Source organism: Asterias rubens, chromosome 21 (genome assembly GCF_902459465.1).
Source record: "Asterias rubens chromosome 21, eAstRub1.3, whole genome shotgun sequence".
Taxonomy (NCBI): domain Eukaryota; kingdom Metazoa; phylum Echinodermata; class Asteroidea; order Forcipulatida; family Asteriidae; genus Asterias; species Asterias rubens.
In genome coordinates, this window is record NC_047082.1 from 12,124,837 (window position 1) to 12,149,378 (window position 24,542).

The following is a 24,542-nucleotide window of genomic DNA, read 5'->3' on the forward strand; positions in this document are numbered from 1 at the left end:
TTATTTTATTTTATTCATTTACTTATTTGAAATCTTTAGACATATACACAAAGGTTTCCAGTTGGACAAGATAAGACAGAACTGAGTATAAAAACTGTCATCTTGAGATGTGTAAAACCAGACCCCTGCCAATAATAAAACTAAATAAGTTTTTTTTAACTATCATTGATGAGCTTACAAAGTTGAGCTTTAAATTTGAGCAGTGAAGTTGTTCTGAATGCCTTTGAGCTGGAATTTATTGCAAAGAAATTAAGCTGTGCTGAATCTGGAAAAGTACCTGATTTCAGATGTGCTAACACACATCAGTGTATTGGGTAAAACCAAAATTAATATTCTCTATATCCGATGCAAATTTGACATCTATTAAAAATAAGTTGTTTTGTTTGTCCCACCTTTGCTGGGTTCTTTTGTTCTTAAATTTCGAACACTGTATTAAAATAAATATCATATGATGCGCTATAAACCGCACACATCTATAAGTATGAGGTGTAATAATTCTTAAATATTGTCAACATCTTTACTGGTAACTATGGTTTGCCTCTGAGCTGTAGATCGAGTGTTCTTCTGCTCCACGCAAGCAGTTCATCGACCGCTCGTTATCAGTAATTTGGTTGCGCGTAAAGATGGCTAGACTTGTGAACAAGTCGTTAAATCGGCCCCACGCGCTGAGATAGTGCTCTCGCGAGATTACTGCTATAGGATATTTATTTACAATAATATACACTTACCCTATTTCTGAGTCTGGGCAGAATTATGCTTCATTTGGCGGCGCTGGTCAGCTTTGACTTCATTCAAAATATTAAAGGTCTCCCAAATACAATTACTAGCTACTATTTATATTTAATTATTAAGAGATATTACTTTATACCCTAATGATGTCCTCCAGCTGAAAGGTTGCTGTATAGGAGTAGTGTACTACCAATTCAGTTTCCAGTCAGCCTTTGGACAACCACAATAAATGAACCTTAACAAATACTACGACTACATGTATATAAGTTAGAGAGATACACCCTTTCTGTACCAAAATCTGGAGAAGAGTGAGGGCGACCTTTTCGCAAATACTGGGGCGCGCGCGTAAAGCTTGGAATTAGGTGCATTGTGGTCTAGCTGGTATCCAAATTTGATCCATATCTATCCCACAATGCACCTCATTCAAAAGTTTGCGCTTGCGCAATGGTATTTGCGAAAAGGTCTATTCACTTTTATATGGCTAAGGAAAAAGATTAGGGCCTGCTCAATAGGCGTACACAAAGGAACTTACAATAGCCTTTTATACTACACTGGGGGTTTTGGAGCTCATTGTTCACCATTTACAGCTGACATTCCCAGATGGTCACATACAATAGGGGAATGGTAAAAGTCTCTGAGTGCAAGCACTAAAAGCTAGCACATGCTTGGCAGCTGTTAATGGAATTCACTACACTGCCACTGTTGCTGAGATTCAAAGGGTTATTATGAAATCTCCTTCAAAATCCTGTGAGCTGGATCCAGTATCAACATCCATGATAAAGCAAAACATTGATATATTTGTACCCTACATCACTAACCTTGTAAACGAATCTCTCAGTTCCGGTTGTTTCCCCGATAGCCTCAAAGTTTCCTACATCAGGCCGCTCATCAAGAAACCAAACCTGGACAAGGAGATATTCAAAAACTACAGACCGGTTGCAAACTTAAAATATCTTGGAAAAGTCATCGAACGAGTAGTGTCATCACGTATTTCTGATCACATTCATACTTTCAACCTGTCCGACGTGTTCCAGTCAGCATACAAGCCTTTCCATGGGACCGAGGCTGCACTAGTCCGTGTGAGCAACGATATTCTCTCTTCTATGGACAATGGTAACCTTACAGCACTAGTCCTGCTAGACTTGAGTGCTGCTTTTGACACTGTTGATCATAACATCCTTCTCTCTCGGCTCCAGAATCACCTTGGCATAGAGGACACAGCCCTTGCATGGTGCAAATCGTATCTCCACAATAGAACTCAGCATGTGTGTATTGGCACTGCGATATCCGACCCTGTTGTTTTGAACTACTCTGTGCCACAGGGGTCGATACTCGGCCCGCAGTGGTTTACGCTGTACACTTTACCGATTCGTGACATCATCCTCAAATTTAATCTGAATTACCATGTGTACGCAGACGACACTCAGCTATACATCACGTTTAAATCGTCTCAAGAAAACGCCAATGCATCTATTGCAAGACTTGAGAAATGCATCCAAGAGATTCGACGTTGGACATGTGACCGGCTTAAATAAATGATCCTGCGGGACACAATCTTCGCTGTTCCAGACTTTTATTTATATCTGAATTGAAGACGGAGAAAATAATGTGATGTTAAGTCAACGACGTCAAAGGAAAGAGTCTAATTAAATAAACATACTTTAAATAGAACATTTAGAATAAAACTTACAGTCACAAATACTATTTACAATTAATTAGGAAATCCTTAAAGGACGCGAGAGTGTTGCTGTTTTCCAGCCTAGAAATTATGTATTTTAGAATAAACAAATCAATGAAATAATCCGTGAACTTGGATAAAGACTGTCTATAATAAACGATTTGCCAAAGATTGGAAATGGATGGCAAACAGAAAAGCATAAATAACGGCAAACTAAATAATATAATTAAAGTTCCCGCCAAAAGTTTAATGGCGTCCGCCATCTTGGAATTGTACCAAAATTAGAGGATAACTCCGCAAAATCAGCAATATTTACATCATTAAATCGGAAAACAAGTACGGCATTACTTTAGATCTCTAGTAATGCAGAACTAGAAACAAAATCTAAGAGAGGAGACTTGAGGAAATTCAAATCAAAAAGAAATATATCTATAACGGGAGTTTCCTTTCCCGACTAAACACTAAGTAAATTAACTCTAGAAAACCGTTCTCTTGTCAAAAAGAAACTTGTCATAAAATAGGCTAAACTCTACGAATAATTTATACAAGAGGAATTTATATGAAATCTAGGGGAGAATGGATGGAAAATAGAATGCTAATTACCTGAATTGAAGACGGAGAAAATAATGTGATGTTAAGTCTCCGACGTCAAAGGAAAGAGTGGCCCTCTGACGTCTTGCGGCCGATGAGGGCGCGCTAACCGGTGTATTTAAAAAGGTGAGTATGAATAAATGAAAAGTACCCGGATGTGAATTATTCTACTTGTCACATCCACAACAAAACTTCCTGAAGTTAAATGATGATAAGACAGAGTTCCTTTTATTTGGGTCACGTCAACAGTTAACTAAGGTTTCAGTGCCATACATCTCCATCGGTGATGCTCGGATAGCTCCCTCGCTAAAAGCTCGGAACTTGGGGGTTATTTTTGATTCATCGATGACACTTCAGCCACACATCAACAATATTGTTCGTTTATCATCATATCACATCAGGAATATAGGTAAGATTCGCAAGTACTTGGACAAAAGTGCCACTGAAAAGGTCATTCACGCATTTGTTACTTCTCGTCTTGACAACGGCAATGCTCTTCTATACAGTCTTCCTAACAACCAGATTTCCCGACTTCAACGGCTCCAAAATACTGCTGCCCGCATTGTGACACTGTCTAGAAAATCCTGTTCTATCACCCCCATTCTGAAACAACTACACTGGCTCCCTATCTCTCAACGAATCATCTTCAAGCTGATGCTCATTGTCCACAAGCTCTAAATGGCAAGGCTCCCCACTATATTTCTGAACTGCTTCAAGTTTACACTCCATCAAGGAATCTTCGATCAAGTTCCATGCTTCTCCTCATTGAACCCAAGTCTCGACACTCATGGGGTGACAGGTCTTTTTCTTCAGCCGCGCCTCGCATCTGGAACTCTCTACCACTTAATCTTCGATCTTGTGTTTGTACTGCAAAATTCAAGTCTCTTCTCAAAACTTATCTTATGTCACAGGTTTTCAATGACTAATTTTGTTGTGTCTGTTTTTCTTTGTGTTGTGTTTTGTTTTGTTTTTGTTTTGTTTTTGGTTTTACTGCGCCTTGAACACCCAGCAGGGTGGATATGTGCGCATTACAAGTCTTATTATTATTATTATTACACTGCTCTCGTGCGAACTGATGGCACCCCGATTTCGACTCCTCATTGCGAAATCGGGAGCCATCAGTTCGCGCGAGATCTCGCCAGAGCACTATCTCAGCGCGTGGGGCCGATTTAATGACTTGTCCACAAGTCTAAAAGATGGCCCGACTATACACTATAGCCCGTTTCACACTAGCCCTGGCGGCCTTACACTTTCGACTATCCGTGTACAGCACAGAGGAAGAGTCTTATGGGTGCGCTCGTTTAGCTTCCCTGGGTCGATCCCGGTCTGCCCCGGTACGTTAATATAGCTTTGACGGGGGCTCACCCAGGTCAGCCCCCAGTGCCTTGTAGACCGGCAGCCCAGAGCACTTTGGTTAAAGGAACGAGGTACCAATATTCGTATACCTCGTTCCTTTAACCAAAGTGCTCTGGGCTGCCGGTCACTTGGTGATCACCTGAGGTGCATGCCGTCACCACGAGAGGGCGAGTGTGATCGTTCGATTAGCTCTTGTCAGGGGGCACCTGACTGAGCATCGCTGGGTCGACCCAGGGAAGCTAATCGAACGCACCCACAAGAGGGCTAGTTTTCTAAACCATGGAGTGAAATCACAGTCCCGTTATATAATCTCGAATTTGTGTCGAGTGAAGTGAATCCGTGCGATGAAATCACCACGGACCCGCGTAATAAACAACCGGGATCATAGACCTCCTCCAAAGTTGTACTGGCGCCCTCAACACTGGACGTTGGTCTGTGACTCTCGTGTGAAAAGGGCTTTGGTGACGTCAAGTGGGAACTATTGTTTTATCTGACTGTACAGTTCACCAATGTATTCCCGTTCTTTGAAGTTTGAAGTCTCGTTGCTTTGAAGATTCACACCGACGTCATCATCACCCAGACAGCCCTCATAGATGATGTTATCGACCATTATATCTCCGTGTTGTTCGTTGCTGTTTTGCTTGCTGACAATGGCAACAGTTGGTTGTTGAACCGTGAACTGGGAACTGCTGTTGTCTGTTGGTTCTTCTATACTGCAGTACACATTAGGAGTATCCTCGTTGACATTTTGCATATTGAACAGCATCGGGGGAAGGGTTGTTACTCGGCTTCGGATGAGTATTTGCTATTCGCCGCTTCCTGCATTTTAAAACGAACGGTTTTAAACTGATTGTGAAAAGGACTCTTTTTCGAGGGTACAGCTGCATCAAAATCTCAAAACTGTATCAGTGCTTTCAGGTCGATAATATCACAATCGAGAGCGTGTTTTAACATATGACGGTCAAACTTGATTAAGGTAGCGTTCGTTTAGCTTCCCTGGGTCGACCCCGGTCGCGATTTTTTATCCCCAAACGACATTGCAATATTGTTTTCCCTTTTCCGTCAAAATTGGCTCTTTCTGTCAAAATTACGTCACAATGAAATTATTAAAATGTCGTTTGGGAAAAAAACAAATAGCATCCCGGTCTGCCCCCGGTACGTTTGAACAGCTTTGACGTCATTACAGGGCTCACCTAGGTCAGGCCCCCGTGCTCTGCTTGTGGAGTGGGTCACTAGAGGGTCACTCGGGGTGACCTGAGGTGCATGACGTTATCACGAGAGGGCGAGTGTGCACCACGGGGCCAACCTAGGAAACCTAGGGAAGCTTATCGAACGCACCCATTGAATGTTTTATTTCAACATACTAAACCGATGGTAGAGGGAGCTGTTTAAATATATGCACAATATCATCAATAAAGTCAACATCGGACCAGCTTTGCACCTGGTGGGAAAACCACAATTTTAAAGTAATGTTCGCATTGCTGAGGTGCGACGAGCGTATGCTTTTGGGCGTCTTCAGGAGAATTTCCTTTTACACGGTTGCAAACTAATAAACCTTGAATTGGTAAAACCTCGATTATATTCAGATCACAACCACAAAGTAACCACAGAGGCCTAAGGGCGGTCGGGTTGTCATAGGGCGGTCGGGTTGACCACATGCATCTTTTCTCGTCATTAATCTGTATACGTCCCTAATTCTTTCGAATCATGGCGGGGCACTTTGTCGATTGGGTATTCAGTCCCTACATGGTTGCATGGATTTTCCCTGGAATGATTCACTCTGGTTTTCCCTCCTTAATTTATCACTGAAACTTATTACTTGCTTGTCGTCTCTCCATTTTGGATTCTTGGCGTACAGGATAGTGATTAAGCTCGCTTTTCGGAGAGTCCTTTGCTTCACAACCAGAATAAATTAAATGAAATGAACTGTTTATTTACCTTCGCCTGATTACAAAGAAGATTGTTATTACGATGACCAGGAGGATGCCGACAGCAAAAAGTGGTCCAATTGCGGCACCTGTAGGAATATAAAGCATTGATAACATCGTCTTATTTAGAGTAGGTATCTACCAACAATGTACTCAAGGCGTTATACAGAAAGAGAGGTTATTGAAAGTTATGAATTCTGAGACCCAATAATGTAGCACCTTGTGGGTTGACATGGTGTTACGGCGCATGCAGCAGCCACAACCAGGAACACTGGGGTGAAGAACCCCTTCTCTTTTCGATAAGTGCACTGGGTTCTTTTACATGCGTTTACACAACACATGGAACCAATGGCTTTACGTCCCATCCGAAGGACGAAGCAATGGTACTATTTTATGTCAGAGTTTATTTCGGTTCACATCCAACAAAGTAATGTCCAGTCCATAATTCCTGCAAATGCGAATGCGATGCGAATTTTGACGTCAAAAATTGAAAAAGTATAAAACAAATATATTTACCGAGGCTCGTCGTTGTGTCGAGGGATGACGTAGCATCTGTGTCTAAAGAAAATGATTTATGAGGGAGGGTTTATTCAAATCAACATTTACTTGTATTAATTATATGCAGAATAAACTTTTCTTGAAGTTTCGGGTATTATAAATTTATTAATCAAAACACATTCAACTTGAATATAATTTTATTTCCTCTCTTTAAGTAGCGGAATACTTAAAGGCAGTGGACACTATTGGTAATTTCTGAAAATAATTATTATCATAAAACCTTTCTTGATTACAAGTAATTGGGAGAGGTTGATAGTATAAAACATTGTGAGAAACGGCACCCTCTGAAGTGCCATAGTTTTTTGAGAAAGATGTAATTTTCCACGAATTTGATTTCGAGAAGGGTTATCTTTCTTTCATTATTATCTCGCAACTTCGATGACCGATTGAGCTCAAATTTTCACAGGTTTGTTATTTTATGCATATGTTGAGATACACCAACTGTGAAGGCTAGTCTTTGACAATAACCAATAGTGTCCACTGCCTTTAAACGGAAATGAACGAGAAAAACGAAATCATATGTGCACGAAAACAAATTGAGTGCGTCACTAGCTACAACAGCTTATTGGTTGAGTGGATTGTGGTAATATGGGTGAATTTGGAGGCGTGTTTATGAATTAATTTGAGTGATTTTTGTTGCTGAAATTTGCGGAGAAAACTTGTTTAGACAAAAATGTTGTGCTTACCTACGCAATGAGGTACATCCAAAGTCCAGCCAACCACGCCACTTTCATTGGTGTGTCCTTGAGCCAGAAGGCAATGAAGAGAAGGTTCACCGCTCAGTTGAAATCCGTCCTCACAGGAAAAATGCACTGTTGACCCAAAGACGAAGGAATTACCCGTTCTAGCGCCACCACGCGGTACACCCGGGTCAGGACAATGTGCTTTCGTCACTGATGAAGCAATAGAACAATAAATTAATTAATGTGGGTGTGGAACAAAGACATTCCTTCTAATTTTTTTCAACCAAAAATCTGTTGAAGCCATTGGACCTTTTCGGTTCTGAAAAAAAAAATAAAAGTTCACAGATTTACAAATAACTTACAGGGTTTACAGAAGGCAATGGTGAAAGACTTCTCTTGAAATATTATTCCATGAAATGCTTTACTTTTTGAGAAAACAGCAAAACAATATAAATTCTCGTTAACGAGAATTACGGATTTATTTTAAACACATGTCATGACACGGCGAAACGCGCGGAAACAAGGGTGGGTTTGTCCGTTGTTTTTTCCCGACTCCGATGACCGATTGAGCCTAAATTTTCACAGGTTTGTTATTTGATATAGAAGTTGTGGTACACAAAGTGTGGGCCTTGGACAACACTGTTTACCGAAAGGGTCAAATGGCTTTAAGTTATACTGCAATCAACGCGCACCGGGCGCGCAGTGTTGGGCACCGCGCGCCATTGCCTGGGTGTACATGTGCTTAGTTTTGTGCACTAAGACATAGGGAAATCATGTTTATTTTCACTCTTTATGGAAGTTACATGTTTTTCCTCATTGACTATCACAATTTCCTTAACAGGACATCTTGATATACCAATGTAGATCACTGACCACAAATATTTGCAACTAAATAGAAACCGAATCATCTTGAAAACGGTACTTGTCTTAGGTGATTAAGGGGTCAAAGACGCGGAAACTGCGTAATAGACGCTAAAATGCGTTACATCGGCAGAGTATTTTTTTCAGAATTTCAGTATTTTACTCAGTGCTTATTTAAAAAAATTTATCAAGAATGTAGTAAACTGTCATATCATGCAGCCATGTCAGAGATATAGCATAGATTGTCGAGGAAGACATTAAATTTCCATAAAGGGAAACGCTTTTCTCGTGTCTTTGTGCCTAATTTTGTGCAAGCAAACTGAGCTTAAACTCACACAAATTCATAATATCATAATTTAGAAAAAGTTTTGTTTTCTTCTGTTAAAAAGCATTTATATTTATGTTACAAATAAAGTGGTTGAAAGTAAATGCTTTTCATCTTTCAGCGTGCCGTTAAAAACAAAAAACGCTTTCGGAAATAAAGTTTTTGTGGTTTTTCTTGTTATTATTTTCCAAAATTCCTTTAAATCCACACTTTTGTTTGACGCTATTATTAAAAGGGTTAATGTGAATGATTAAGAAAAAACAATGACCCTACCATCAAATACACTGATTGCGTTGTCACCCCCACAATGTAGATTGCTGTTACCACCGCAAGCCATGCGGCAATCTGACCGACGTGCTCTCCCTAGCCGGTCATACGCCGTGTCGATACGGCCGCAGTAACACTCGTTGCCTCGCTCGACGCCAGAAAAGAAGTAGCCTTTACCAAAGCAGTGTATAATACACTGTAAAGCGTGGACAGATGGGCCACTCATTTTGTTAAACGGCAGTACCCTTAGTTCGGTGCTATCCACGAAACAGCCAAGGTAGCCCGGTACTATTAAAAAAATAAGTTTATATTATATTTAAATCACTTCAAGGCAAAGTATACCTGTGGTGTTTTAATCGTTCGATTGTTTTAAATCGTACACAAAAGAAAATGTAGTTGTAAACAATAAAATAAACTTGTGACAATCATTTAAAGGGAAGGCAAACGTTTTGTAATTACTCAAAACAAATATTAACTTAAAAACTGACTTTTTAACGAGCATTGGAGAGCTGTTGGTAGTATAAAACATTGTGGGAAACGACTCCCCCTGAAGTAACGTAGTTTTTGAGAAAGAGGAAATTTCTCACTAAAATAATAAAAGACTTCTATAGCTAAAAGTCTTTTATTCCTATCTGAAAGCACACAAATTCGTCCAACAATGGTGTTTTTTCTTTCTTCATTTTCTCGCAACTTCGATGACCAATTGACCCCAAATTTTCACATGTTTGTTATTTTGTGGTTATGATGGGATACACCAAGTGAGAACACTGGTCTTTGACAATTGTCAAACGTGTAGGCCTACAGTGCCTTTCAAGCACAAATTATACACCCAAAAAAGCTCCAACAGAAAGGGGGGGGGGTACGACGTGGACATAAGAAAAGGACAGACCAAATCGAGTTTGCCTGAATGACGATGAATCGAATGTCAGTCAATCCAATCGGATAAACGTATGTAGGAGCGTTTTGGAAATAAGTAGTTACTTATTGGGTGCGTTCGTTTAGCTTCCTCAGGTCGACCCCGGTGGATGACGTTTTTTTTTCTTTCCCAGGACGAATGTGTGCAGATAATTACCCACGTTCGTCCTGAAAAAAAAACACCTCCACTCACCGGCGTCGACCCAGTGAAGCTAAAAGAACGCACCCTATATCTTACATTGGCACGTGACGCCTGCGTCTGCATCGTGTCCACAGTTATCTACGGTTAAAAATGCACACTCGTTCAGACGAGTCTCATCTGGAAACAATTCACATAAACTTTCATCAACACCACAGTTTAGGAATTACGGGGATCGGGGGAATATATATTTTCAGCATAAAAACATACTTGGTAACAGGCAACAGAGAGATGTTGATAGTATTACATAGTGTGGGAAAGGACTACTTCTGAAGTGACATAATCTTTGAGAAAGAGGTTAATTCTGGCTGGTAATTTCTGAACCTTCCAAAAATGTTTGAGGGTGTTTTTCCTTTCATCATTTTCTTAACTTTGATGACCAGATGAGCCTTTACTGGAAAACAAAATGGGAGACTTTGGAACGCTAGGTGGCAGCAGACTTACCAGGTAAACTTCCATTGTTTACGTAGTTCTCAGCATGCGCACATTGCCGAGAACAATGAATTTTACCTGGGAAGTCAGTTGCCACCAAGCGTCCCTAAAAGTCTCTAATTAACGTTGCTCGCATGACTTGGGTGATCGGTGATCTGTCCGTCCGATTCTGACTTCTCTTCAGTCGATTGGTTTCATCCATTAATTTAGGCACTGGACACTATTGGTGTTTGTCAAAGACCAGTATTCTAACTTGGTGTATCTCAACATAAGCACAATTAAATAACAAACGTTTGAAAATTTGAGCTCAATTGGTCGTCGAAGTTTTTGCAACGAGATAATAATGAAAGAAAAAACACCCTTGCCACACTAAGTTGTGTGTTTTCAGATGCTTGATTTCGGGACCTCAACATCTAATTCTGAGGTCTTGAAATAAAATTTGTGGAAAATTACTTCTTTCTCGAAAACTACGTTACTTCAGAGGGAGCCGTTTCTCACAATGTTTTATACTATCAACAGCTCTCAATTGCTTGTTACCAAGTGACACTATTGGTAATTACTCAAAATAATTTTTGCATAAAACTTTACTTGCTGACGAGTAACGGGGGAGATGTTGATAGTATAAAACATTGTGAGAAACGGCTCCCTCTGATGAAGTAGTAATTTTCCACGAATTTGATTTCGAGACCTCATATTTAGAAATTTGAGGTCTCGAAATCAACCATCTAAAAGCACACAACTTCGTATGACAAGGGTGTTTTTTTCTTTCATTATTATCTCGCACCTTCGACGACCAATTGAGCTCCAACTTTCACAGGTTCGTTATTTATGCATATATGTTGAGATACACCAAGTGAGAAGACTGGTCTTTGACATTTTACCAATAGTGTCCAGTGTCTTTAATCCAAATAAATAAGTTACTATAGGTTTTCTCGGTCGCGAATGCTACTGAAAAGGGTCACTCGATTTCGTTTTATGATCAGTCAAATGTAATGTTGCGTCATTCGATTTAACAAAATGATCAATCAATTTAACAATTCATCAAAGCAGCATGTAAATTCACAGTCGCTTCTTGAGGCGTGTGTGTCACGAAAAAGAATGACGATATACTAAATATACGCTAAATTGAACAGAGTGCTAAAGGAATTCGACTCGATCCAAAACGAAATTGAATGGCCGAATTGTGAATTTGAAACGCAGTAACAACTGGAGAGTCAAAACAGCTTTAATTTGAACGCAGGAAGTGAATTTTGACCGCTCATTTGCCGAATTCGACCGAGAAAACCTATATTAAAAAGAGTTAGCGACACTTGTATGATCAAGAATGGAAAAGGTGTTATGCCTGACTTGTCACGAACAAACCTCCAGTACATTCAACATTATCAAGTAAGATTTCTCCGGTTCCTTCACCAAAGAATGCTCCACTGTGTGCTGTGATGTAATCTTTGTAACCAAGTTGTCTGCACACAACATTAGCATCTGGCTGTCGCCAATAATCGTCACAAACTGTTCCCCATTCGCCGTTGATAGCCATTACCTCCACCCTACCCATGTTTGGGTAGTCGCCGTTAACCAATCGAACGTCTATGAACAGTAATATTTTGCATTGATTAATTGTGAGAAAAAAATCTGTGGTCCTGTTGGAAGGAATGTTGAATTGAATAGTTTTTATATAATTATTTAATTTTGTTTATGCAACATATGAGAGAATGCCTAAGGCGGAACGGCCACTCCACAGTGAAGATCACACTAAATTAATTTAAATTTGGGACATCGATCCAAATAATTTTCCGCCAGAGGTACGTTGCCACATACCACTGGGGATGAGAATGGTCGCCACTCTAAAACCTTAAAGGCATTGGACACTTTCGGTAAACAGTATTGTCCAAAGGCCCACACTTCGTGTATCACATTTTATATACTATAAAATAACAAACCTGTGGAAATTTAGGTTCAATCGGTCATCGGAGTCGGGAGAAATTAACGGGAAAACCCACCCTTGTTTCTGCACGTTTCGCCGTGTCATGACATGTGTTTAAAATGAATCCGTAATTCTCGACATCGAGAATTAATAATATTGTTTAATGTTTGCTCAAAAAGTAAAGCATATCATGGAATATTATTTCAAGAGAAGTCTTTCACCATTACCTTCTGTTAACCCTGTGAGTTATTTGTAAATCAGTGAACTTTTTTTTTCTGTTCAGAAAGTGTCCAATGGCTTTAAGAGTCAGATGGATGCAGGCATGTGCTGCATCATCAACTTGAGCCTGGCTGGTAGTAAGAGCAGAATGCTACATTTCCATTTTTAAAACGAAGCAATGGTAAAGTGGCTTGCTCAAGGGCACAAGTGCCATGACTAGTCGAAACCATACTCTGATGCTCACAACCCTACTCTCTAAATGCAAAAGAGTGAAAAGGCACTCTTTGAAGAGCCATATGAGGGACAACTCTTTTCGAGTGGTCTTCCACTCTTTCAGATTGAAGTTTGCATCTTTTTGATGGATTTTTCACTCTGAAAAGAAGTGAAACCCCTCTAAAAGAGTGAAATAACCACCACACTAAAAGAGCCATGTGAGGGGCAACTCGAAATGTAAAGAGTGGTGTTTTTAACTTTTACATTTAGAGAGTAGTGATTGGGTTCTTGAACTAGATATTAGTTTTCAATAAACCAGTTCAACAAAGCTGTTAAAATGACACTTCTTTCTGGCCTTTTCTTCATAAACATCAGGTCTTTGAGATTTCAGACCAAAAAGTGATCAAACAATAATGGAAAATAAATTCCTTAGAATCTAAAAACGAAGTTGAAAATGGTTTACCAGGTTGTGTCACGTCTACATTGTTGATTTTTAGAATATCACATTTCCAGCCAATAATGGAGGCAGTAGAGAGTCGCATAGATACAAAAGGACAAAAAATACAGAACAATGTCAGTAAACTCAAGAAAATAAAATAAGCGGGGCCTACATCATTTTAAATATTTTGTTGGTACATTTTCAAAACTGCCAATGTGGCAGGAGATTCTGTTTACACGAAATATTTGTGCCACCCCTTATCCCCCAGGGTATAGTTTCTGGACATTTCACCTGATGGCGCCCTCTTTTGACTCAACTTTCGTCAGCCTTGTATAAAAACAAAACAGTACGTGGGTGGATTTCACAAAGAGTTAAAGGCAGTGGACACTATTGGTAATTGTCAAAATCCAGTCATCTCACTTGGTGCATCTCAACATATGCATAAAATAACAAACCTGTGATAATTTGAGCTAGATTGGTCGTCGGAGTTGCGAGATAACTATGAAAGAAAAAACACCCTTGTAACACAAAGTTGTGTGCTTTCAGATGCTTGATTTCGAGACCTCAAATTCTAAACTTGAGGTCTCGAAATCAAATTCGTGGAAAATTACTTCTTTCTCGAAAACTACGTCACTTCAGAGGAAGTCGTTTCTCACAATGTTTTATAACACCAACCTCTCACCATTACTCGTTACCAAGTAAGGTTTTATGCTGATAATTATTTTGAGTAATTACCAATAGTGTCCACTGCCTTTAAGAGTAGTCTTATTTCGAGTTAAGACAAGTTACTCGTCCTAACTTAGGACTAGCCACACGTATTGTATATCTCCTAACTCTTTGTGAAATCGATGCCTGGTCATTAATTGTTGGTTTTTTTACACCAGGACGAATCCTTATGCGCCATTGTGTTTGAAAAATTGCATTAACATGCAATTTTTCACAAGTTAAGGAAGATCTCTCCGGCGGTATACAGATTGTTACAAAACAAAAAACTAAGAAGAACTTTTAGTGCACTGATAAAGTAATCCCTGTGTCATTGTTGGTTCAATGTCGTCTAGTGGGTCTCTCAATTCTTATTCGGTTTCAATTCAGAGTGATTATTTTGAGCAGAACTTAGGGGAAGAAGTAGAAGGAAAAAGGTCGCAAAGGGACCACTACGTGACTCAAACCATGGAGGAAGGAAAAGGAGCTCGAACGACCCGCAAAACCGCAGAGTAACAAAAAAATACTGTGACAATGCCTCTGTCTGGCCAGTGGAAAAAGATAGGAGACCTCCAGCTGGACGGCCAATTAACTAGTAGGATTAAATCTCTTTGTACAGAACGTGTGGTAGCGCCAGTCTGCGCTCTTGCATGCGTGAAAAGTTGAATCATTGGAGACAGGAATTGTGAATATACACGTTTTCATTTACCGTTTGTGGTGTTTCACGGAAACCTCATGGCATATTTTTACATTTTTTGTGACCTTCCGGTCACTAGCAGTGGTTCAAAATTTGGGTGTTAGCACACAAGGGTGGTTGGTATTCAATTGTGTTTTTCGATTTGGTGAGCACAAGTGTACACAATTTTTATCAGGTCTCAAAAAAGTTGTTTTTCTGTATTATATCCATACGACATACGACACCATAGTTGAGTGAAGAACCAAGTGCGCACGCGCAAACTCACATACGACAGGTCGCCCATTGTCTGTGTAAGGTATGTGGGTGATTACGAGGTGTCGTTAAACGGTTGCGGTACCACGGGTTCCTCTTTTGAAGTCCCTTCGTTGGAGCTCCTTCTCTTCCTTCCTCCATGCTCAAACCCACATTCTGTGAATAACTTAACAGAATAACTGTGAACTTGAGCCCACCGCCGTAAAGAGCTTGGCCAAGACACCACAAATACCCGGTTCAACTCTTCTACTTTTCGTCTCTTTTTCCCCCAGCTATATTTACTTACCCCCCCCCCCCCCCTCTCCCACCCTCTCTCTCTCCCTCACTCCTTCTTACCTGGACATTTAGGTATATCTGGAATCCATTTAACTTCCCCAGCTTCCTGGGAGCATTGCAGCCTGACTTGTCCAAACCCAACTTGACAAGAGATATTAACGACTGATGCGAAGATAAACGAGACACCACCTTCCACCCTAGAATTCGGTGTCCTCGGATCAGAACAAAATGTTTTCCTCACTTTTATCAAAATCAAAAGAATATTTCAAGGTATTATACACAACTTTCTCCAGAAGACGATCAGAGCATACTAATCGAAACATCGAGTTGAAACCAACGGTTCTTTTCAGAACCACCCCAACTCATGGTGTTACCGCAAACCTTTCCATATATTATACATTAACAAACAAATTTTATTTTATTTTATAGACGCTATAGTCTGAAAGTTAACTGATTACGAAGTTTATACTTCTCGAGAGACATTCGATATACCGATGTTCAGCGCATTGACAATTTAAAAGGAACACGTTGCCTTGGATCGGTCGAGTTGGTATTTGAAAAGCGTTTGTAACCTTTTGCTATATAATGCATATGATTGGAAAGACGTTTAAAAGTAGAATACAATGATCCACACAAACATGCATCGAAATTGCGTGGTTTTCCTTTTACCTCGTCGACTAACACGGTCGGCCATTTATGGGAGTCAAAATGTTGACTCCCATAAATGGCCGACCGTGTTAGTTCGCAAAGCAAAAGGAAAACCACGCAATTTCGAGGCATATTTGTGTGGATCATTGTATTGTACTTTTAAAACATCTTTCCAATTATGTGCATTTCATAACAAACGGTTACAAAAACTTTTTATAAACCAACTCGTCCGATCCAAGGCAACGTGTTCCTTTAAGGTTTTAATTTCCCAAGGTCAGCGAGTCTCAGGGTAAATTGACATTGTAGGCCTACTTTTAGTACGGGTAGCTAAACTAGGCGATAAACTAAATCGTTACTCTTAAAGCCATTGGACACTTTCGGTAAATAGTATTGTCCAAGGCCCACACTTCGTGTATCACAACTTCTATATCAAATAACAAACCTGTGAAAATTTAGGCTCAATCGGTCGTCGGAGTCTGGAGAAAATAACGGGAAAACCCACCCGTGTATCCACGCGTTTCGCCGTGTCATGACATGTGTTCAAAACAAATCCGTAATTCTCGCTAACGAGAATTGATATTGTTTTACTGTTTTCTCAAAAAGTAAAGCATTTCATGGAATAATATTTTAAGGGAAGTCTTTCACCACTACCTTCTGTAAACCCTGTAAGTTATTTGTAAATCTGTGAACTTTTTTTTTCTGTACCGAAAGGGTCCAATGGCTTTAAGAAAAGGGGAATTTTGATTGATTGATTGATTGATATCAATCAACGACAATCACTTTACATGTTTATACTGTTAAGAGAATCGAATCATGTGACAGTTACTGTGTCAACTGGCTGTGTCCACATCGTGATTCTTAAAAAGGCTTAACGACTTCATTATTAGGTGCGCCTTGAGCACCCCATTTTGGTCGTTTTTGGCGCCCTATAAATATTCTTTATTATTGTTATTATAAGTGTGCAAAACTTCATTTAAGCAAATGCATAAAACCTGATATAAGTATGCCCTCTATGTGATTGCAGGCCTGAAACGCGACTATAATGTGTGCGAAACGTAACCTCAAGTACGAACCGGGCATGTGACGGTTGGTATTATAGTGACTTATCAAAGTTCTAAAAACGTTTACAACTTCTACGAACAATTGAGTGTAAATTTACACAGGTTTGTTATGTTGTGCATATGTTGAGAGAAGACTGGTCTTTGACAATTACCGAAGGGTGTCATGTGTCTTTAAAAGCTGTGGACACTATTGGTAATTGTCACATACCAGTCTTCTCACTTGGTGTATCTCAACATATGCATAAAATAACAAACCTGTGTAAATTTGAGCTCAATTGGTCGTCGAAGTTGCGGGATAATAATGGAAGAAAAAACACCCTTGTCACACGAGGTTGTGTGCTTTCGGATGCTTGATTGAGGGACCTCAAATTCTAAATCTGAGGTCTCGAAATCAAATTAGTGGAACATTACTCCTTTCTAAAAAACTACATTACTTCAGAGGCGTTTCTCACAATGTGTTATACTATCAGCAGCTCCCCATTACTCGTTACCAAGTTAGATTTTATGCTAATAATTATTTTAAGTAATTACCAATAGTGTCCAATGCCTTTAATGGAGCCCGGGAGATTTAAAAAAAGCTTACCATCAAATACTCCGACGAGTCGATCCCCTCCACAGAGTTGATTGCTGTCTCCATTACATGGATAACTGCATTTTGAATCAGCGACCTTTCCTTGTAAGTCATACATGGTATCACTACCTCCACAGTAGCAATAAGATCCGTATTGAAGTCCAGCGAAGACATACCCTTCCTCGTAACAGAGCTTGATACAGCGTAAAGCGTGCACTTCATTGCCTTGTTCTTTGAAGGGTGGAAATAGGTAGCTTTTTCGCGCGTGGTTGAAGCACCCCAGATATCCTGGTACTAGAAACAGATTGATATTATGGTATTATCATTGGATGTATCATAATTGTTCTTAGTTGGTTATTAAAATGCAAACTGACCTTATGTTTATTTCCCTTTGATTTTTTTTAAAGCCTTGCTCCATTACGGCATACCGGTTTTAAGTATAAAATCTGCTTCCTTTGACACCATTGTTCACTGTGACGTTTTTGAGAGTGTTTTTTCGTAAACCTAGTGTTTAATACATAGAAACACGTACCTTTTTAGCTTTATTTTAGTGGAAATTCAAGTAAATCAAAAATCCGTCACCAATGGTCCTAGATTGCACCGCAGAGCAATTAGAATGCACATTTTTCCGTCCCGCTTAAGGGCCCCGGACCCTACCCCGTAAAGGTTTTGTGATCAACAGCAAAACTTAAAGTACAACCCACTTTTCCCACCTCGATTACTAGAAGTGGAAATATTTCAAAGATTTGTCCCCCCTTCCATTTTGATCTGGACCTGCATGCTATTGGTATCATGGGACATCAGAACGCACACTCCAAGACAAATCAAAGAGAACAACTGTTTTATTACTGTCAAGTATTTATTGTTGGCTGCTAGGTGACGTCATAGCCCGCACCTGGTGCCATTTTTAACTCGTGTTTACATGTCAGTAACACGGAATGTTGTTCAGCTCACAATCCATGCTTTGAAGTTCAGTATTACAAATAAAATCGAGTCTTCTATGTAGTTATGCAAACGAGGAGTATAGTCTACTACACTCACATTGGCATATGACACTAACATCATCTTCATGTTCACAGTCGTGTGTGTTATCGAATTTACAATCTTCGAGGCCAGTTTCATCTGTGGGAAAGTCGAGACGGGATAAATCAATCAAAATTTGCGGAAAACGTTTAGTATACACTCAAAATTACCCCGAATATGTGTCAAAATGACCCCCAAACAGAATGTGAGTTGAATTTCCATTAAAAACGAACCACAGTTAGCACATGAACCTTGGTCAGGCAGCCTTAGACGCGGACTTCAGGTCAGGATCCGACTGGACAGCTTTTAGAGCGTGTGTGTACGTTATAGCTTTGATCTCTCTATAAATATGATCTTAATGCAATCGCGAAACATTATTCGCTAAACTGTAATCGCTAAACAACATCGGTAGACAGTATTGTCCAAAGGCCCACACTTCGTGTATCACAACTTATATATAAAATAACAAACCTGAGAAAATTTAGGCTCAATCGGTCATCGGAGTCGGGAGAAAATAACGGGAAAACCCACTCTTGTTTCCGCACGTTTCGCCGTGTCATGACATGTGTTTAAAATAAATCCGTATTTCTCGCTATCGAGAATTGATAATTGTTTTGATGTTTTCTCAAAAAATAAAGCATTTAATGGAATAATATTTCAAAAGTCTTTCACCATTACCTTCTGTTAACCCTGTAAGTTATTTGTAAATCAAACATCAAAGCAAAGCACCATGACAGAATGAATAGGAAACAATCAACTGGCAAAAAGAGTGTTTCAAACTCGAGAATTGATAATTGTTTTAATGTTTTCTCAAAAAGATCTTGATATTCTTATACTAATCACTTCATCACATAGCCCCTTGATTCACCATGTATACCAAGCAATTATATGTCTCTAACGAATAATTTAAATGACACCTACTTCCAATGCATGCCACTTCATTGAGCCAGATATCTCCAGCCCCTGTTCCCTGTCCAAGTGCCCGAATGACACCGCTGTATCCAAGCTGTCTGCATACCACTTCAGCATCTTCGTTCCACCAATTATCGTCGCAAACCGTTCCCCATTCAGTGGATGAGTTTAACAATACTTCCACCCTTCCTTGGTTTGGATGGCCACCATTCACTAATCTGACGTCTGATTGGGATAACGAATGTCAGCAGGGTCCATATTATAACTATTATTATTTATTTATTTTACAAAAAAAGGAAATGTTCAAAAGTAAATAATAACAGCACAAACGAAATAGAACAGCTTGGTGGTTAAATTGGCTGCTCTTTTTCCGAAATTGAACGAGAAAACCTATGATAAATCAATACAAAATAACGTGAAAGCAAACACGAGAAATACACATAGGCCTATGACAGGGCCAATACAATATTAACACAACTAACCGAGGACGAATAAAAATGCAAAAACCAAACTCGAAAGTAACGGCTATGTGTTTTAGTGACTGCAAAAAGTGGAATTAACCACTATTAACCGCAGGTATGCAGCCTCGCACAGTGACAGGACGCAACAGAAAGGCCGGTTAGCACAAACATAATTTGTAAAACTGGGTTATCAAAACACCATGTAGTTAATTGAAGTAACCGGACTGCCCTGACAACTTTTCGGTTTTGTTAAGTTGAAAACGTTGCTTAATGAAATTCTGCTCCGCAAAACATAGACGGAAAGCGATGCATTGCTTGACTCAAACTTATGAGTAGCCATGTTTAAGAGGGGTCCGCCCGATAGTCCGAAGGTCCGTTAGTCCGAAGGTTCAATAGCCCGAAGGTTCGATAGTCCGAACGCGCAAATCTTCCATAAGAGGGGGTTCATTAGTCCAAAAATGTAATAGGGTTCGTTAATCCGAACATTTGATGCGATAGTCCGAAGGTTCATTAGTCCGAAGGTTCATCGATCCGAAGGTTTACTGGTCCGAAGGTTCGATAGTCCGAATTTAAAAAAGGTTAGTTGGTCCGAAGGTTCGATAGTTCGAAACAAAAACGAGGTTCAACAGTCCGAAGGTTCATTATTTCGAATCGACGATAAGGTTCGATAGTACGAATCGACAATAATATTCGAAAGTCCGAATCGATAATATGTTTTGGTCAACATTTCCGAGGGGCTCAGGTTTGCAGTTCCCGCTTTAATAAAGTTTTAAAACAACTGCCCTTTTCAAAATTCTAAAAAATTGACAGCCCACGCTGTAGGAAAATCATTATCTTAAAATAATCAAGCCTTTCATAAATACACAAACTATTCTTGACGTATTTAAACAACATTAGGCTTTTACTTTCATGACTTGTTAACAATACTATACAGCATCAGTTTGTCAACCGTTCAGATTATGTACGCCTACACTTCTTTAAGATTGAACACAGATGCCTGTGCGGAACAACTACTAATATTTGTCAAGATTTTTAAGTATAAGTTGAAAATAAAAATTTGATACAATTTTCCAAAACTATACTTGCCTCCATTTGTCTATATCGGATCCCCGTCGGCTAACACCCACCAACGGCACACAGAATGCTGGCATATTATCCCAGCACACAAGAAACTTTGTTAATTAACTAAATTTGTTTGCAAACTATCCAGTTCCCATCCATGAACAACGGTGTCCTAATTGTTTACGTTAGAAGCTATAACTATATCTCCTAGTCTTAAGCTAACTCCCACAATGAGTAAGTCACATGGATTTTTTTGATTGATAATATTACGAAAAATCCAGAAGAGTAAACACATCAAAATTACAATTATGACAAACAAACTCATTATAAACAAGTTTAATAGCATCCCCATTCAAATGTTCTCGTTCAAGTAACTGTTTTAACTAACCATGTACTTAGACGTAAACATTTTGGGGATGATGACGTCATCGATGACGTCATAACAATCAATCAATGTTTAATATTGAAAAAAAAAAATGCATATCAATAGAACCGTAATTACCACACACAAGGTGTTTGAACCAAAATCTTACACAAAGTTTGACCCCTGTGACCTTTACTTCCGTTTAATTGTTTTTGTTTTATGTTTTCACTTTTTAGTTTTTTACAAAACGCGCAAAAGTACTGAGTATACAGTGCTTCACACCGATCGGGAAAGGGTTACAACCAAATTATAAAAACACACCGAACACCCTTTGTTTGTAATTTACAAACAACACATGTCTAGTTGTTATATTATAATCCCTAATTACCTATTGCCGGTTATCTACCTAATAACCCATTGCCAGTTATAATAATAATAATAATAATTATTATTATTAGTTTTATTTGAGTGGGGGGGGGGAACACTCCTGTTGCCGTCCCATCACGCGATATAATGGGGAGGGGGCGTCAAGTGTCATTATGTCATTCTGCTCCACCTTCCAATACGGTGGACTCAGACTATTTAAACAACTTGTTTTGTCAATTCGGACTATCGAACCTTATTATCGATTCGGACTATCGAACCTCATTATCGATTCGGACTATCGAACCTCATTATCGATTCGGACTATCGAACCTTCGGACTATTGAACCTTCGGACTAACGGACCGTCGGACTATCGGGCAGACCCCGTACATGTTACATGATGTTTTGACTTGTAGCCCAATCCTTTTACCCACACAACAACATGTGTGTGCTTAAAGCACAATCAAAGTTTCTATTCCAGAAACAATGGTTGGCTATGAACAAAAATAAAGAGGTGAGGACAAAATGATGTTTAGTATGAAAGGATGTATAATATAAATGTGTTTCATGTTACCAATATTAATATAAAAATACACACCTTGAATCCATTGCGAAGAAGCAATCTCTATAACCATTAAAGTTGAAACAAACCAGACCACTGCCACCAATCTACCACCCATCTTATCACACACCATGTTAAATGTGACCATCCTGAAATTAATAATAGAATCAAAGCTAAGAATACTTTCTCTTTTAACGGAATTCTATGAAAACGTGTCTGCTGCAGTTTGTGACAAGGAAATTATCTTAAAGGAACACGCTGCCTTGGATCGGTCGAGTTGGTCTTTGAAAAGCGTTTGTAACCGTTTGTTATAAAATGCATAATTATGGTTGGAAAAGTGTTTTAAAAGTAGAATAATGATGGTCCACACACAGTCATGTGCCTCGAAATTGCGTGCTCGGCTATTTGTGGGAGTCAAAAATTTGACTCCCATAAATGGCCGACCGTGTTTGTCGACGAGGTGAAACGAAAACCACACAATTTCGAGTGATATTTGTGTGGATCATTGTACATGTATTCTACTTTTAAAACATCTTTCTAATCATATACATTTCTATATCAAACAGTTACAAACGCTTTTCAAAGACCAACTCGACCGATCCAATGCAACGTGTCCCTTTAATCCGGAACACCTTGAACCCGGAACATCCTGAAACAGAATATTGTACGAGCTTATGGTCTTATTTCATAAACAACATAGGGTTTGGATTTCCCAAATTGTTACATGTCGTAATCAATGTACCAAGGCCAAAATTGCATAGAGCTGCTTAGCACAAAAACTTGCTTAGCATTACATTTTTGCCTCGATAAAAACAGGATGACCGACCAAATTTCCACGTAATTTTCAGGATAAGCAAACAACAGCTGAATACCAGTAACAAGCAATATGCAACAACTGGAAATTTGGTTGGTAATCCTGTTTTTACCAAGAAATAAATTTCACGCTGAGCAATTTTTTGTGCTTAGCAGCTCAACAAAATTGGGCCGTGTTACACGACGGCTGGACTTGCGCGGCTGGTAGTCGTTTCAACACAATGCGCAACAACTCGTAATCGTTAGCGCGTGAACGCCATGTCACCAAAATGCGCACTACATTAGTACACACAGTAACTCCCAGAGCTGGGGTGGATTTTACAAAGAGTTAGGACTAGTCTTATCTCGAGTTAGGACCAGTGACTTGTCCTAACTTAGGACTATCCATGCAAATTGTATAGTCCTAAGTTAGGACTAGTCCTAACTCTTTGTGAAATCGACCCCAGAACACCCAATATTCCTGCGCTTATTATACGCCTCTCTTAATACTTATGCATGAGATACGTCACAATGCAAACTCAAAACGAGGTGATGGGCGCAGCCACTGCAAGTGATGGGGGAAGTGCGCCCATAGCCTCATTTTGGTAAAGAATTATGACGTCATGCATAAGTATTAAGAGAGGCGTATAAGCACCCAAATGAAAAAAACCAAAAAACTAAAAATCCATGAATGGGGGAAACTGTTTCGAAAGATGTTGTTCCTGGTTTGTGATAGCTGGATTTATTAAAGGGGGTTGTTTAACGAACTGCTTGTTTAAGGGAAGGTACACGTTCGGTAATTACTCAAAACAAATACTAACTTAAAAACTGACTTGGTAACGAGCATTGGAGAGCTGTTTATAGTATAAAACATTGTGGGAAACGACTCCTTCTGAAGTAACGTAGTTTTTTAGAAAAAGGTAATTTCTCACTCAAATATTAATAATAAAAGACTTCTAACCAGAAGTCTTTTATTGTGTTCTTCCCCATAATTTATTATATTCTCGCAACTTCGTTGACCAATTGAGCCCAAATTTTCACAGGCTTGTTATGTTATACTTATGATGGGATACACCAAGTGAGAACACTGGTCTTTGACAATTACCAAACGTGTACATTGCCTTTAAACCCTATATGTTATTAGATTTATACCAACAAACCAGTGACCATTTCATTTCCAGGGTGGTAATCGTTGTTGAAATATTGCCGAACATCTATAGTGCGGTTTTGTCCACGCAGGAAGAATAATCGGCAATGAGAGACATTGAGACGCTAAGTGGCAGCAGACCTACCAGGTAAATTTCCATAGACCTTTTCGCAAATACTGGGGCGTGCGCGTAAAGCTTGGAATTAGGTGCATTGTGGTCCAGCTGATATCCAAATTTGATCCATATCTATCCCACGATGCACCTCATTCAACAGTGTGCGCTTGCGCATTGGTATTTGCGATAAGGTTTATTGTTAACGTCGTTCTGAGCGT

General features: G+C 39.4%; 1 protein-coding gene across 1 annotated transcript; it reads right to left on the reverse strand.

Annotated features, from left to right (window-relative positions):
* Nucleotides 1-4,310: 4,310 nt before the first annotated feature.
* LOC117304682 (scavenger receptor cysteine-rich domain superfamily protein-like) lies at nt 4,311-22,442 on the reverse strand. Its single transcript, XM_033789255.1, has 12 exons — nt 22,307-22,442; nt 18,563-18,643; nt 17,534-17,815; nt 15,302-15,481; nt 13,339-13,353; nt 11,885-12,106; nt 10,130-10,210; nt 8,983-9,264; nt 7,527-7,733; nt 6,799-6,840; nt 6,293-6,371; nt 4,311-5,173 (listed from the first exon to the last, which is right to left on the reverse strand). Exons 1-12 carry the CDS (start codon nt 22,416-22,418, stop codon nt 5,080-5,082), a joined length of 1,677 nt encoding a protein of 558 aa, XP_033645146.1. The 5' UTR covers nt 22,419-22,442; the 3' UTR covers nt 4,311-5,079.
* Between the last annotated feature and the right edge of the window lie 2,100 nt (nt 22,443-24,542).